Below are 16,387 nucleotides of genomic sequence, written 5' to 3' on the forward strand. Positions count from 1 at the left end.
ACACAATTTCGATTCAGGCTAAACCATGACCTATCTCTTCGTTTCGTGTTGAGGAAGTCCCGTAGTATTTGGGACCCTGATCTAGGATCAGTTTAGGCTTCTTGCTAACAATGATAATGACAATTGTTTGGGTGCTGGAAGCGGATTTTGGATCAGCTTCTTGAGAAACCAGCAACCCCGTGACAGTGATGATGCGTGCCTCACACAGGGAAGCATTCATGGGGAAACAATTTACCTACAATACCTTATACGTGACTAATTGCTTACAATGAGTAATTTTGAGGGAGATGTCCTCAATTTGACATAAATAAGAACAGCTATTCAGCCTAGTGCCTACACTAGTTACGTACTTTAATTTATCTCATTTAATACACTACCCATAACACTTTGCGGTCCTTCCGGAAGCCCTTTTCATCCCTTCCGCCGTTGCCGTCTCCTACTTAAAATTATACAGGCGGGTGAGTTATCTAAATCTATGTCCATCTACATATTTAGAAGACGCAATAACATTTATCTAGCTCAATAATCACCTATGTGAATTCAAGTTCTACAATTTACCGCAAAATTATAGGCATTGCACATTTCTAATCCCTCAAATGCCATGGTTTCGAACGGCTTGCTTTCCCAGTGGCTAGCTAGTTACCTTTCCGCACCGGTGTTACCAATATCATAACTGCCTAGTTCTCTTGCTAGTAGCTACGTCCATACAGTGGGGCCGACACGTGTTTAATAAAATATAATTTACGCTTTGATTTTGCATGGTTTTTTATAGCTAACGCCAAGGTTTTAGACTCGTACTGAAATGCATATCACACAAACTAGTTAGTTACGTAGCTGTTTATCATATTGCCATACACAACACAGTCAACTAACTCGCGCTAGTTAGCCCAAGCTCATGCCTTCCAACAATGTTGATTGCTTTAGAACGCACTTGCTGCCTACTTCAGTGGGATTGACATGTTACAAATTCATATCATTACACTATCGGCATCATGTGTTTACACCGTTTAGTTACCTGAAGTTTGTGATACAGGGGAAATCTAAATGGCTGAGCTAACTGCTGGTAGCTAGTTTCTAGCAATACGAGTTGTTGGCGGAACTAGCTAGTCATGTTATGGTAACTAACGTTTGTGGGCGATTTGATATGCTATAATTGTTGATGTTAATTGTCGCCTGTGTGTTTAATGTTAACAAATTACCTTTCCTCCTCAGGTCACCATGGCAGCCCTCAGACCTCTTACTAAACCGAAGATTGTCAAGAAGAGGGTTAAGAAATTCATTCGCCATCAGTCTGATAGATATGTCAAGATCACGGTAAGCGCATTTGCTAAACGCATATCAAAGATGGCACTATTTCCTTTATTGTATGGTTGCATATCATGTAATTTGTGGAGGAAACAAGGCTTTTCAAACATTGCACTTGCAGGGAGGCAAAGGACATTCATCTCCCTCAAGCAGAGTAGTTAGAAGGAACATTGATCCTAACTGCGGTTCTATGTAACGTCTTTGCCTTTCCGCCTTCAGAAAAGCTGGCGTAAGCCCAGGGGTATTGACAACAGGGTCCGCAGGCGGTTTAAGGGTCAGATGCTGATGCCAAACATTGGTTATGGTAGCAACAAGAAGACCAAGCACATGCTGCCCTCTGGCTTCAGGAAGTTCCTGGTGCACAACATCAAGGAGCTCGAGGTCCTCATGATGAGCAACAAGTAAGTTTTGTTGGTTAGTTTTTGGTGTAGTTTTTATCATCAAGTTAAAGGTACCTAAAGGGCAATATTATTCCTCATGGGGGTATTTCCAGGTCTCCTATTTAACTGATACCACCCACAACATGAAGCATACTACATAGGGCATTACATGCAAAGCTACATGGGGTAGAATATAGAAGAGAGGGCATAGTCTTAGTGGAAAGAGGATTGCGTAAGTCATGCCTGTCCACGAGGGTCAAGAGCAAGTTGCAGCAGAATTGACATTATCTATATTTCACCTCTACTCGCGTTATGATGAAATATCAAGTATGCATCGTGCCTACCTTGGGTAGACCCTCGTAAATCAAGTATATTGCTTTGATTTTCTAGTCCTGGGTACCCACAGTTATAGACCTGTACTAATACCCCTGGAAGAAAGCCCCTTCCTGTTTCAGAAAGTTAACTCGGGTGTGTTCAGCAAGATGCAATGTTTTTGAACATTCAAATAGAAATGTTCCACGTAGACCGAACACGCCTCTGACATGTAAAATAAGGAATCACGTCGACTCTGTTCATTGCATTTTCCATCTTCAACGTTGGAGAACGTTTGGCTACTGCACGTGACCCTTTATACATTAAAACCTCTTTGGGCTAGATGTGCCGCTAGCGCCCCACCTCGACAACATCCCGTGAAATTGCAGAGCGCAAAATACAAAATTCGTAATATTAAACATTCATGGAAATACAAGTGTCTTACATCGTTTAAAAGCTAAACTTCTTGTTAATCCAGCCGCTTTGTCAGATTTCAAAAAGGCTTTACGGCGAAAGCATACCATGAGATTATCTGAGGACAGCGCCCCGCGTTCAAAAGCATTAAACATTTTCCAAACAAGCAGAGGCGTCACGCAAGTCAGAAATAGCGATAAAATAAATCACTTACGTTTGAAGATCTTCTTCTGTTTGCAATCCCAAGGGTCCCAGCTACATAACAAATGGTCCTTTTGTTAGATAAAGTCCTTTATATCCCATATATGGTGTTACCGGTTTAGTACACAATGGGGTGTCAAAAAAAGCCAAAATGATAATTGACTGTTTATTACCAGAATGCTAACACAATTAGCACAACTAATAGCGAATTTCCATGGAGGCGACTAGCTAAATATGCTAACGAGCGCAAACTAAAATAAACCAATTGCGAAGACGAGCAATCCAGCTCGTAAAGTTATACATGTATAGGTAGGAGCTACCGGATGTCATTTTTGCGAGCGAATGTGAACAAGAGACATTGTGCAAGTGAACAATGTTCTGCTGCATGCAGTACTTGAACTCCAGTAGCATGTCTGTGGAGTCTAGAGTTGCTAGGGCAACAGGTCTGCCTGCTCGGAGAAGACAACAGAGAGGAGGGGGAAAACGCAAGGAAATTAAGATGGCAGTGGCAGCTATACAAATAACGAATCCAAATGGCTTTTTAAAATTTATTTTACCTTTATTTAACTAGGCAAGTCAGTTAACCTCTGCCTCCCTGCCAACAGCCAGTGAAATAGCAGAGCGCCAAATTCAAAACAACAACAATCTCATAATTCAAATTTCTCACACATACACCATTTTATAGATAATCTTCTCGTTAATCCAACCACAGTGTCCCATTTCAAAAAGGCTTTATGGCGAAAGCATAGCATTAGATTGTTAGGACAGCACCTAGACAAGAAAAACCACACAGCCATTTTCCAAGCAAGGAGAGACATCACAAAAACCAGAAATACAGCTAAAATTAATCACTAACCTTTGATCTTCATCAGATGGCACTCATAGGACTTCATGTTACACAATACATTTATGTTTTGCTCGATAAAGTTCATATTTATATATATATATAAAAAAAAAAAAAAAAATTACATTGGCGTGTAATGTTCAGAAATGTTTTGCCTCCAAAACTTCCGGTGAATGAGCACATCAATTTACATAAATAATCATCATAAACTTTGATAAAAGATACAAGTGTTATGCACAGAATTATAGATCAAATTCTCCTTAACCTTTAATTGGCTAGGTGGGATGTCACCGTCCCACTCTATTCAACAGCCAGTGGAACAGCGTGGCGCGAAATACAAAAACCTCAAATACAATAATTTCGATTTTTCCAAACATACGACTATTTTACACCATTTTAAAGACAAGACTCTCGTTAATCTAACCACATTGTCCGATTTCAAAAAGGCTTTACAGCGAAAGCAAAACATTAGGTTATGTTAGGAGAGTACATAGCCCAAAATAATCACACAGCCATTTTCCAAGCAAGCATATGTCACAGAAACCCAAAACACAGCTAAATGAAGCACTAACCTTTGATCTTCATCAGATGACACTCCTAGGACATTATGTTATACAATACATGCATGTTCTATTCAATCAAGTTCATATTTATATCAAGAAACAGCTTTTTACATTGGTGTGTGATGTTCAGAAAATGTATCCCCACCGAAAACTTCCGGTGAATTTACTAAATTACTCGTCATAAACGTTGACAAAATACATAACAATTATTTAAAGAATTATAGATACAGAACTCCTTTATGCAATCGCTATGTCAGATTTTAAAATAGCTTTTTGGCGAAAGCACATTTCGCTAAATTCTGAGTACATATCTCAGCCATCACGGCTAGCTATTTTGAAACCCGCCAACTTCGGGGCACACAACTCGGAATTAGAATTAGAAAAATTGTATTGCCTTTGCTGATCTTCGTCAGAATGCACTCCCAGGACTGCTACTTCCACAAGAAATGTTTTTGTTCCAAATAATCCATAGTTAAGCCCAAATACCTCCGTTTTGTTCGTGTGTTCAGGTCACTATCCAAAGGGTAATGCGTGAGTGCATTTTGAGACAAAAAAAACGTACTTAGAAGCATGTCAAACGCAGTTTAAAATACATTTTTATGGTATTTTTCTCGTAAAATAGCGATAATATTCCAACCGGACAATAGTGTATTCATTCAAAGAGGGAAAAAAAACAGCGAGGTCTCGTGAACATGCATATTCAATCTCTTAGTCACCAGGCAGACCACTGGGAAACTGAGCTCCTATTATCTGCCCAGAGACAGGAGATGCCTCAATCCGCTTTCTGATGGCTTTAAAGAGCCAATGGAAGCCTTAGAAAGTGCTACGTAACCCCAGAGATACTGTAGTTTCGATAGAGAACCAAAAGAAGAACTACAAATTCTCAGACAGGCCACTTCTTGCTTGGAATTTTCTCAGGTTTTTGCCTGCCATATGAGTTCTGTTATACTCACAGACACCATTCAAACAGTTTTAAAAACTTTAGAGTGTTTTCTATCCAAATCTACTAGTAATATGCATTTTCTCATTTCTGGACAAGAGTAGTAACCAGTTTAACTTGGGTACTTTTTTTTTTTTTTTTTATCCGGCCGTGAAAATACTGCCCCCTAGCCCAGACAGGTTAAATTACTACAAATTATGTATTGAAAAACCTCAGTTTCTACAGTATTGAAGAAACATTCCATAGCTATTTCCAAATACCCCAGTATACAGTATACCACTGTTTCCCAACCCTGGCCCTTGAGTAACCCCAACAGTAAACATTTTTATTGTAGACCTGGACAAGCACACCTGATTCAACTTGTAAACGAATCATCAAGCCCTCATTGAGCTGAATGAGGTGTGTTTGTTCAGGGCTACAGTGAATGTGTATTGTTGGGGGAATTTGAGGACCAGGGTTGGGAAACACTGCGGTATATAGCCTAAACCTACTTCAGTCTCCAGCGCACTGTTTGGTTGTTGTGGTCTTTTTTTCTTCTTCTCTTTACTCGTCAAATGTAAGAGTAAGACAAAAGGATAGTGCTTGTGTGGTTGAATATAAAAACGTTACCTAAAAAAAAAAACGTTTGAGGGTAGTCAGCCATGCACAAAGTAAACGGAAACAGTGTGCCACTTTTCACAACTGCTGAAGCACAAGGTTAAATCTCTCTGCTGTTTTGGTCCTGTAGCTATCGCATTGAAGCAGCGTGAAGCACACCCGTACACATGCACAGATACTTAGTGTAACTGTGAGGGCAAAGTCTTGCATTGCTATGCTTATAGCAACGTAATGTTGTCTCACCGAAACAATCCTCTCCTTCTCTCCCTGAGCCATTCAGTCTCCAGTGTGTATGGTATTTGGTTATTATCTTGCCTCTCCCCCTCCGTAGGACCCACGCTGCTGAGATCGCCCACAACGTGTCTTCCAAGAACAGGAAGCTGATTGTGGAGAGGGCAGCCCAGCTGGCCATCAAGATCACCAACCCCAATGCCAGACTCCGCAGCGAGGAGAATGAGTGATCCAGCCATTATTTTCTTAATAAAACCGATGTTTAAATGTGCCGTTGTCTCAACAATTTCTTTACTATTCCTTTTCCCATAGTGTGTATTTGTTTTATGCCCCCCTCAAGGATTTAAAAGCAATGGATGAAAGCATAGGTAGGGGAGATTCATGACACTAGTCCCTCCCTTTAAAATCCATAAGTGGAGAATTCACACTGGAGCCAACGGTAGAAAATGGATAAGAAGCACTGGTAGAGCCCTGCAATGGCATTAATTTTAGCCCTTACCCATGCCCACGACGTTCAGGCGCTACCAAGGCCCGGTTGCTTCAGCCAAATTTAAGGCCCGGCCCTGCCCCAAATTGGAAATGACTTCCTCAGTATATCTGTAAGCTACGCTGTCACTCAATTCCTGCATGCGCTCTGCTCTTGGCAGCTCTGAGTAATCATAGTAACGGCTCTGCTTGGGCTCCTCAATGAAGAGACATGAGAGCTGTTAGCTACTTTTCGTCACTCTAAACTCCCAACTCAAGGAACATCATTTTCTGTGAAGCAATGTCTTATATTTGAGGTTGAAGCACTTCTGTCACCGTGTTATGATCTTAGTCAGATATGGCTGTACATCACAGCGGAGCACAAGCAAATGGCACAGCTTCAAAATGTGATACCCGAGCCCTGACCGTAACCTAGTTATTGATGGAAGAAACGGGCCCTAACCCAAAATGTCAGGGCCCGTCGGGTCGCAGAGCTCTAAGCGCTGAAGCACAAGCATTTAGCTACACTCGCATTAACATCTGCTAACCATGTGTATGTGACAAGTAAAAATTGAATGAGCGTTAGTGCAGCTGGTTCTGAGATTTCTCAACCAATTGAAGGTGTAATGTTCCAGTGCACCTTTGTGAGAAGGGGGCTATGAAGGACTTCTGTTGGTTAGCTCAAATTTTTATTCAGGTAACACTTTTTCACACCCAGTCTTGCACCTGTTAGTCATATAGATCAGACCTAGTTGTATCTGTATAGAATCTGGTAAGGTAATGTCTCGGAAGCAGTGGAATCTAGTCTTCTAATACAACCCAAAAAGATACTGTAAGACCACATTTGTTTTGTAGAATATTTCAATATCTCACTGGAGTCCTTTGATCTGTCTGCAACACAGTGGGCATTTTAGACAAGCGTCTAGACTGTAGCTATGGGATAGCGCTGTACTTGGCCCAAGCACATGCATCAGTGTGTTTGTTGTACTTCAGCCTGTCGTGCTAGCATCCTTGCCAACACCCTGCAATGATCCAGGCTGCTCCTTATCCCGGTTCTGACAACAGGATCTAGAACAAAAACAATGGAGACTTGTCTGAAAATGTTTTAAATTGCAACTTCCATCTGATATGCTACCAACAGTGATTTTATTATGAGGTTCACAGACGATGGATGGTTGGATCCTCTTTAGGATCTTTGAATATCAAGTAGAACATGTTAATAGATTTGTTGTCATGTCCGGCATTCAAAACAAACTACTCGATCATCACGAGTGCGATTTGAATTTAACCAATTTAGCCAATGGTTTAAAGCCCATCTGAAGAGACCAAAACCAGATTCTTTCCAATCAAGATTCATCTTGATTAATTTGCAATTAATTGAAGACAACACAGCTTTGAAGCTTTTGCTGAATGTATTAGATTAAACCAAACCAGTTCTTCTACACAGAAAAGACTAATGTATTGTCTGCATATGTCAGCTGTAATTTGGCCCTCATAACCTCAACCGCATACAGTATTGTTAGAATTACAAAAATTCACAATCACGTTTAGATTCTGCAATTCTGAAATGCTATGTTTTGGGTAGCATGAATAAATAGCCAGTGTTGTCTACCGCCAGCCTCCTGGGGTGAAAGTTTCCATTGCGTTCTGGCAGGCAGGCTGTGCCATCTCTGCAGCCTTTAGCTCCCATCCATCTGTTCATGTAAAATACACTGACATTGATTCAAAGCACACACAAAATAACAGACGTATTTACGTTATCATACCTGGAATGAATATCACTGGTTTGCATCTTCAGTTTTTTGCTTTCATTTAGTTTTAATGTCACGTGTGTGTGTTGCGAGAGAGACACACACTGATGGGTTTATAAATATGCATAGGTTTATGCAAATTCATTATCTTTTATCTTTCCTAGGATCTTTTTTCCCCCCTGTTCTCCATCTTGTATTTTTAGGCTGATTCAGACACACCTGAGAATGTTGGAACTCCTCCAGTTAGGGTGGGGATTGTGGAGACATCAGGACAGAGCTAGAAGAAACAGTGTGAGGTAAACAGAGCAATAGAAAGGAGAAAGATCATTTTGTTATTCCTTCCAGTGACTAGAGAATGAACATGGCAGGCAGAGTGATATGTGGTAAGGGACGCACGGCCAACCCAAAGCTCTTCACCCCGGCCTTCTCTCAGACAGATTCCATCAGGAAAGGAGGAGGAAAGAGGAGGATGTTCTCCTTTTCACTACGGTGTCGACTCGGGATCATCAGAGGGAGGACCAAAGGTAATCTGATTAGAACGCATTTATAGTTTCTTCTTACTTTTTAATCAAATCCAAACTGCCCGTAGGTCATTGGGTTTATATCTACTGCTATTGTATTGTGTGTACTGCTTAAGCCTGAGGATGTGTATTACTGTCCTGAGAGGGTGCACCGGTGCAGCAGATTTATCAGCCTGGCACGCCGACTGCTGTACATTAGTCAGTAGTCAGCTCCCGTGTGATGTATTCGAAGGTTTGTATTCGCCTAGGTTATTCTTTCACTCGGGTACTTGTCAAGTGAAAATGTATCTGCTTGTAATGAAAGAGATTAACCATTTTGAATGACAGTGGGCCAAGTGTGAGAGCTGACGCTCCTCCAAAATGATAGGGGCGAGATCCCTGTAGTTAACGGTAATAGCAGAATGATCACTTATGAATCACTTGATTATTTCTAAGGGATTTGCATAAGAATTTCACTAATCATGTTTATTCTGTTTTGTCAAAATCTATTAATAGGATAACCCATTTTAAACATGAGATTAAGTGACTTTCCTCAAATAGAGCCATATTTGACCTTTGATATAGAGAACTAAGACAAATTTGACGTTTGGCCTACCTTGCAGGTGAGCATTGTACTGTGATTATGTGATCATCTCTCCATGAATTATGACTCAGTCATGTTCACCGCCCCTGGCCCATGGTGTAAGTAATCCTGTGATCTGTGTGTTGACTCCAGTCTCTTTCATCTCTATTGCGTTCAGTTGGTAGATGTATTTGCAACTACAGCTGATAGCCATAAGATGGCAGTATGATCACCTACATGATAGAAAATGTACTGCGCTGGCCTTGGTTGGGGAATATTTTATATTATTGCTTTACTGTACTTTCAATTCTTATATGAGAGGTTATTCTTTCACTCGGGTACTTGTCAAGTGAAAATGTTACATCTTATTTGTCTTAGTTCTAAATAAGCATTATATCATAATGGAAGTGTCAAGTATAAGGCATTAGCACTGTTTTATATACTTTTTAAACAAACAATTGTGTTTTGAATCTAAAATCGATTGCATATTGCTTCCTAGTATAATGTTTAAAAAAATGATGTTGACTCACTATTAAATCAGTTTATTGGCATTGAATTTGTTCTCTCTCTGGTCTATATGTTGAATTCTTTCAACTTTACAGAACTACACTGAGTGGGTGTGCTTCTACTGCTATACATAATTAACCTAATTCTGTTGCCTTGTGTGTTCCCCTGGGTTTTTATTAGACCATCTCATAGCTCTGTGTCTCCTGTTCTTCTTTATTCTGTAATAAATTAATTAGTTTCGCTCTGAAACACCATAGAGTAAATGGGGTATTAAGGACGAAACTCTCTGAGGAAATTATCTACGCCAAGGAATGTTGTGTCCACTGGAAAGAGACGACTAATTAGGCGACATGCTACAATGAAGAGAAACACGGGAAGCGTTTGTTTGTAATTGTTTGATGTGTCTCTGGTCAGGGCTATGCATCATAGACTTTATAAACCTATGCATTCTTGGGCTCAAGGATGTATTTGCACGGCACATAAAGACTTAATTTACTAGCTCATTTATTTGTACTCTAGCATATCCTCAGATCTGTGGACATTTTTGTCATGTTGTTTTCTAAGATCTTGTTTAGTACTTTTATGTGGTCTTTGATGCCATTTCCCGACTCTCAGACTATGACAAAAGTTCCTTTGGGGGGGATTGTCAGACCTTAATACAGGGCAGCATATGGGGGGGGTGGCGGCGTGAGGGTGACAAATGGACAGACAGGTGTGGCTCTCAGTCAGTCGGTGGCCGTGTTAACCCCTCTGTGTATGTGTCTGGGTGAAGGGCAGACGGCAGCAGAGATGCAGTGGGGCAAAGAGCCCTCTCACCTAGAGAAGGGAACATGAGATGTTCAGAACTCCACAGATTGAAAGAGAGAAAGCATATCGTTGGTTTGATTTATATCCATTGCAGCCAAATGGCTGATGTAAACGACAGAATTCTACGGTCAGCAGTTCAAGCAGTTCAGAGAAAATCACAGTCTCTTTTGGCTTTGTCGCGGCATGCATATACGTTTATTGGTAGTGATGCTCTTGTATAAGCAGATAACAATCATTGTGATGAGCCTATGGAATGTGAAGTAGAATTGAATGCATGTGAGGGGAAAAGCACGCAGGCATTAGCTAGCCTGTGTGTGGGTGGGATAACTATGGTGGTATAATAAGATGGTCACTGACTAGTGTGGAAAATGTGTGGCTGATATTTTATGGGCTCAAAGCGACAATGGATGTGGGGGTGGCGTTGATTGTGCGCTTGACTGTAGGGAGGGTGTGCGTGTGTGTGCAGGGGGTGTGACTGCTTCATCACACCCCTCTGGCAAAGAGAGGGAGAAAGACCCTCTCCGACACACTCACTGAGGCTGTGTGAGTGTGTCTGACGGTCTATGTGTGTGTGAGCGGGTATGTGAGTGTGTGAACGAGGGGAGGATTATTCCTCTGAAATAGGAAGAGTGACCAGGAATACCTCTAAAGGAACCTCAGCATGGTGGGAGGAAAAGAAGGAGAGATGATGATTCCTTTGGTGCTTTGATCATTTAGTGTCCCTGCTTTCCGTCTGTCTGTGGGAATTACTTATTACAGCAACAAGCGAATTGTTTGTTACCAAGTTTAAACAGTTCATGGGCAAAAACATGGATCAGGATTTGTTATGTAATTTGCAATAAATAAAGATATGCTTCAAGTAGAACAGTGATATGAAGAGAAGAAGACTGGGTTTCTGAGAACAGACAGACAGACAGTATTCCCAGGGGCACCTCGCTGGGTCCGCTGGCCACTACAACAGAACAGCTACTTTCATCTCAAATTGGATGTTTTGACAGGACTGCAGATATGCTGTGTGGTCTGAGGAGAGAGCCGAAGAATAGCAGCATCGGTAAGACTGCCTTAAACCCACTGACTGGAGCCATATGAATGAATATCACAGACATGATATAGCTAGCTATATGTACTGTAGCTGTGTAGTTAGTGTGTAATGTATGACATATGTGCTACAGTATACAACAGGTGGGTGTTATCCTGAATGCTGATTGCTTAACAGTATACTCTAGTGCTACACCCTAGTAGTGTAATTGTTATAGTAATGGATTTATGACTATCGTATGCACCTGTAATAGTATTTACTTATGAATATGAAGTGTGTAGTGATGCATGCTGTTCAACTGAGGAGCATCAACTTCCTGCTTTTGTACCTGTAGTTATACCTGTGGTTGTCAGCCTTCTGTCATTAGAAGTTATTTGATCATCTGGGAATGTGATAATTTTTTCCTACATTGCAATTTATTCAGATTGGTGGATATTTATTCAACTTTTTAAATGACAGCTCTGTCAAGCACCAGTTTACTTACAGTATAGCTATTATTTAGCTAATAAGGCACAGTAGACGTCAATGCCATTTGATTAAATCCAGACAGTACTGAATACCAGATTGCAGTCTGAAATGGGGGCTGATATAGCAATGCAAACTGGGTCTACTGGAGCCCAGTTTATTAAAAAAATGTACCTCTGAAAATAGCATTTTGATTTCATAGCCATTATCAGAGCGGCCCCCACATTTAACCTACATTCTGATTGGTTCTGAGGGAGATAGCATACGGTGCCCTGAATTACATTGAGTTAATTGACTCACCAGAAATACATGGGGCTGACTGTAGTTTTCTGATTACTTTGCACACCACTTTCAGTAATGTTGTAAGTACAATCCTGTTTGCAGATCTCAAATGTATGGTATTGCAGTTCTGCTCTTGATCCTTGAGCCACAGACAGTAGTTGAGTATTCCCTCTGCCAAGACAGCAGAATCATGCCGTTAATTGTTGTTGCTCAGGTCAGTTTTTTTGTTTGTTTTGGCTGCTAAATTGATTAAACCAATTAAATCAGTCACATATTTCGCCTATGATTGGTCTGTCAAGATCACTAATGATGTTTCTCAACTGGTGTGTGTGTGTGTGTGTGTGTGTGTGTGTGTGTGTGTGTGTGTGTGTGTGTGTGTGTGTGTGTGTGTGTGTGTGTGTGTGTGTGTGTGTGTGTGTGTGTGTGTGTGTGTGTGTGTGTGTGTGTGTGTGTGTGTGTGTGTGTGTGCGTGCGTGCGTGCGTGCGTTGAACAGGATATTTTTGCAAGGAAGTGAATAGAAGGTTGTACATTATCATGGTATGCATATTCCTGCATGCCCTTGAGCTTTGTTTTGGTCAACTCTCACTATGTTGGATTATTATATTATTTCTGCAGATCTTTCACTGCTAACATGTGGCTTTATCAACCTCCACAATGATATGGAGTGCATCTCAAAATACATATATTCTCCTAGTCTCTTTTCTTCAAATGCACTGATCTGAAAATATAGAAACGCTGAAAGAAAATGGTTGACACATTACCTACCAGTAACAGGTAGTTGTTTTCACTAGATGAAAGAAAACAGGCAAGGAGAAGAACCATTTAAGACTAGTGAGATACACCCCGTGTAATTTTGTCTTTGTGCAGATTAGTTCAATGCATGAAAATAATGAACATTTATAATTTTTCAATTTTTGACCAAAGGCTGGTCCCATTGAATATTTCAGGATGTGAATATAGTTGGTGATGTAATATTATGGATTATGAGTCATGATACTAAAGTGGATGAAGGGTTAATTGAGTGCAGAAAACAACACAGAACAGCAATACCACCCACACACATGTCCAGGGTTGTGGAGTACATGTAACTGAAAAAAGCAACAACTGTAATCTGTTACATGACCAGCAAAAATATTGTAATCGGATCACAGATACTTTTGAAAAAATAGATGATTAGGCTTCTTCTAGGGTTACTTTAAAATGCAGAAAGGATGTTTGCGAAAAAATACTTTGATACCTTCCTGTTTTCTCAATGACATTCAAATCAGCATTGAAAAAAGGCACAAGTTTAAGTTTGTTCTGTCTGCCTGAACAAGTCTGACCACAAGCCAGAGACTACTATGGCAGCATTTACACATGCAGCCCAATTCTGATACATTTTTCCCGAATTGGTCTTTGACCAATCAGATCAGCTCTGAAAAAGATCTGATGTCAAACGATCTGATGTGATTTGTCAAAAGACCAATAGTGAAAAAATTGTTCTGCCTGTGTAAACGCAGCCTATGACGACACACCAAATGCGTTTGATTGATCGCAGGAAAAGAGCATGAATAGGTTTTTTGTAGAATGCAGTGCAAGCTGCAGTATGTCCTGCAATTGTCCGACTGTTGTACTATTATTATATTATGACCAACTTGAATAAGCGCTTGGAGGTATTACGACAGCAGTGGTGTAGCCTACGGGCTATACGGATATCACTTAGGCCTATTAGCCTACTGATATCAACATAGCAATTAGGACTATGTGAATCACACTGCTGTTCTCTCAATTATTTGCGCCTTACGGATTGTGGTTGTAATGGATGGCCGTTCACAAATGTATAGTTATATTTTACCCCAATAATGGTTGAATTGAAGAAATGTAGGCTAAGTTGACCATCAATCATTGTTAATGGGACCGGTGGACAGACAGCCAGTGAAAAATGCGCTCTTGCAACAGCAGAATAGTGCGGATCCCAAATACAGTGTAGACATTGTTAATGTTGTTCATTTTTTACATGTATTATTTATTTAACCTTTATTTAACTAGGCAAGTCAGTTAAGAACAAATTCTTATTTACAATGACGGCCTAGGAACACTGGGTTAACTTAGCCTTATTCGGGGGCAGAACGACAGATTTTTACCTTGTCAGCTCCGGGATTCTATCCACCAACCTTTCGGTTACTGGCCCAACGCTCTAACCACTAGGCAGCCTAGTGTAGCTGGAAATGGTAGATTGTACGCCTATGTGGATATTACATTAAAACAGAGGCCCATTATCAGCAACCATCACTCTTGTGTTCCAATGGCATGTTGTGTTAGCTAATCCAAGTTTATAATTTTAAAAGGCTAATTGATCACTAGAAAACCCTTTTGCAATTATGTTAGCACAGCTGAAAACTGTCTTTCTGATTAAATAAGCAATAAACTGGCCTTCTTTAGACTAGTTGAGTATCTGGATCATCACCAACTGTGGGTTCGATTACAGGCTCAAAATGGCCAGAAACAAAGAACTTTCTTCTGAAACTTGTCAGTCTATTCTTGTTCTGTGAAATGAAGACTATTGCATGCGAGAAATTGCCAAAAACTGAAGATCTCGAACAGCGCTGTGTACTACTCCTTTCACAGAATAGCGCAAACTGGCTCTAACCAGAATAGAAAGAGAAGTGGCAGACCCCGGTGCACAACTGAGCAAGAGGACAAGTACATTAGAGTGTCTAGTTTGAGAAACAGATGCCTCACAAGTCCTCAACTGCCAGCTTCATTAAATAGTACCTGCAAAACACCAGTCTCAACGCCAACAGTGACAAGGGGACTCCAGGATGCTGGCCTTCTAGATTGTGCTGACCTTCTAGGCCAGCATCCTGGAGTCGCCTCTTCACTGTTGACGTTGAGACTGGTGTTTTGCGGGTACTATTTAATGAAGCTGCCAGTTGAGGACTTGTGAGGCATCTGCCAGTGCAGTCAAAAATGTGGTTTTCCTATGTTTTATATATGTTTCCACACTGAGATTGAAAGAATACTACGGAATTGTGAAATTATGATAATGCACTTTTAGTGTAACAGCTGTTTGAAAGGATTGCCTGAAATGTCAGCTTTTTTGGCTGGGTGGGGTTTGGTCCGCCTGATATAAGTTAATAGACCAATAACAAGAGTTGGCCCTCCTCTCTGCCAGTAGCAGCTAGTTTTCAGATTACACATCCCTCCCATTAGGCTCCTCCAATTAGGCCCTTCTCTCAGACCACTCCCAGACAGTCCTGGCAAAATTCTTTCTTGAGATATTTTTGTTTCTTTTTGACCATTTTAATTCCAAACAGTCACAGTAAGGTACTTAATTGGTACCCAGAAATGATTTGATATTGAGATAAAACGGCTGCATTGGACCTTTAAGTGTGTAATATGCTGTTTAAATCACTTGGTTGAAAAGGTAGTCCTCAGTGGACTGGATTAAGGAAGTGCAGCGTCAGATTTCTCATCATCATGAATGCTGACATACCCATGCTGCTGTATCCAGCTTCAAACAGCCAGGCAAAGCAGGGCCACTGCTAATCTGGGCCCGGTGCTGCTGTGGCAGAAATGGCTCCCACTGTAAAAAGAAGATCCTATAAGAACAGATAGAGCATTTCCTGGTTTCCTCTGTAGCAGCTGTTGTAGATGACTGAAAATGGTTGTATTCTCCACATGCCTGAGCAGTCCATTAACCACAACATGTTCCCTCAAGAGTATTTCCCAGCTCAAACGTATACTGTATGCACCATCTTGGTGCATAATGTTTCACTGCAAGTAGAAGATGCCTGTGGACAGAGATCTAGGATCAGCTACTCCAAATCTAAAGGCAACATTATCTTCAGATCAGCGTCTATTGGAGCAAATTCCATTTACTCCTAATGTGTCTAATAGGGTTCTCTGTGTGGCTTCTGTCTCACACTAAAACTAGCTGTCTTGATCTCTTGACCCTTCCCACTATGTTACTGTGGAAACAGAGCAGCGTGACCTTCCGGGTCACAGATTGACCCGCTAGTATTCTGTTTGAGTTTTTTCCTGTTGTACCTCTCTCTAATGTCCACATTCCCTCTAATGGGGATCAAAGGGTTAAATGAGGCCCTGGCAGCTGTCAGCGTATAGATGGGGGATGTGTTGGTGTCAGGTTCCCCCTCCTCCCTCTCCTCTCTCAGGTTACACATTCCTCACATACTGTAGTAGTTCTCCAAACATCCAGAT

The 16,387-nt window shown here is 40.9% G+C and overlaps 2 protein-coding genes across 8 annotated transcripts in view; both read left to right on the forward strand.

The window, feature by feature from the left end:
* The first annotated feature begins 175 nt into the window (after positions 1–175).
* Positions 176–6,058, forward strand: LOC106566669 (60S ribosomal protein L32). The gene is made up of 4 exons (XM_014134920.2): positions 176–458; positions 1,213–1,314; positions 1,525–1,706; positions 5,888–6,058. Exons 2-4 carry the CDS (start codon positions 1,219–1,221, stop codon positions 6,015–6,017), a joined length of 408 nt encoding a protein of 135 aa, XP_013990395.1. The 5' UTR covers positions 176–458; positions 1,213–1,218; the 3' UTR covers positions 6,018–6,058.
* A 105-nt stretch (positions 6,059–6,163) lies between these two features.
* grip2a (glutamate receptor interacting protein 2a) overlaps positions 6,164–16,387 on the forward strand; it is a 58,886-nt gene continuing 48,662 nt past the window's right edge. For 2 of the 7 annotated variants that reach the window (XR_006758505.1, XM_014134918.2), the window contains exon 1: positions 8,318–8,527. Coding sequence is in view for 6 of the 7 variants with exons in the window: in XM_014134918.2 (XP_013990393.1) it covers positions 8,359–8,527 (169 nt within the window). In the remaining variant the exon portion in view is untranslated. Of the gene's footprint in view, positions 8,528–10,858; positions 11,452–16,387 lie in introns of those variants that run through there. The other 5 variants (XM_014134913.2, XM_014134914.2, XM_014134915.2 and 2 more) reach the window with 4 other exon arrangements.

This window comes from Salmo salar, chromosome ssa13, assembly GCF_905237065.1.
Source record: "Salmo salar chromosome ssa13, Ssal_v3.1, whole genome shotgun sequence".
NCBI lineage: Eukaryota > Metazoa > Chordata > Actinopteri > Salmoniformes > Salmonidae > Salmo > Salmo salar.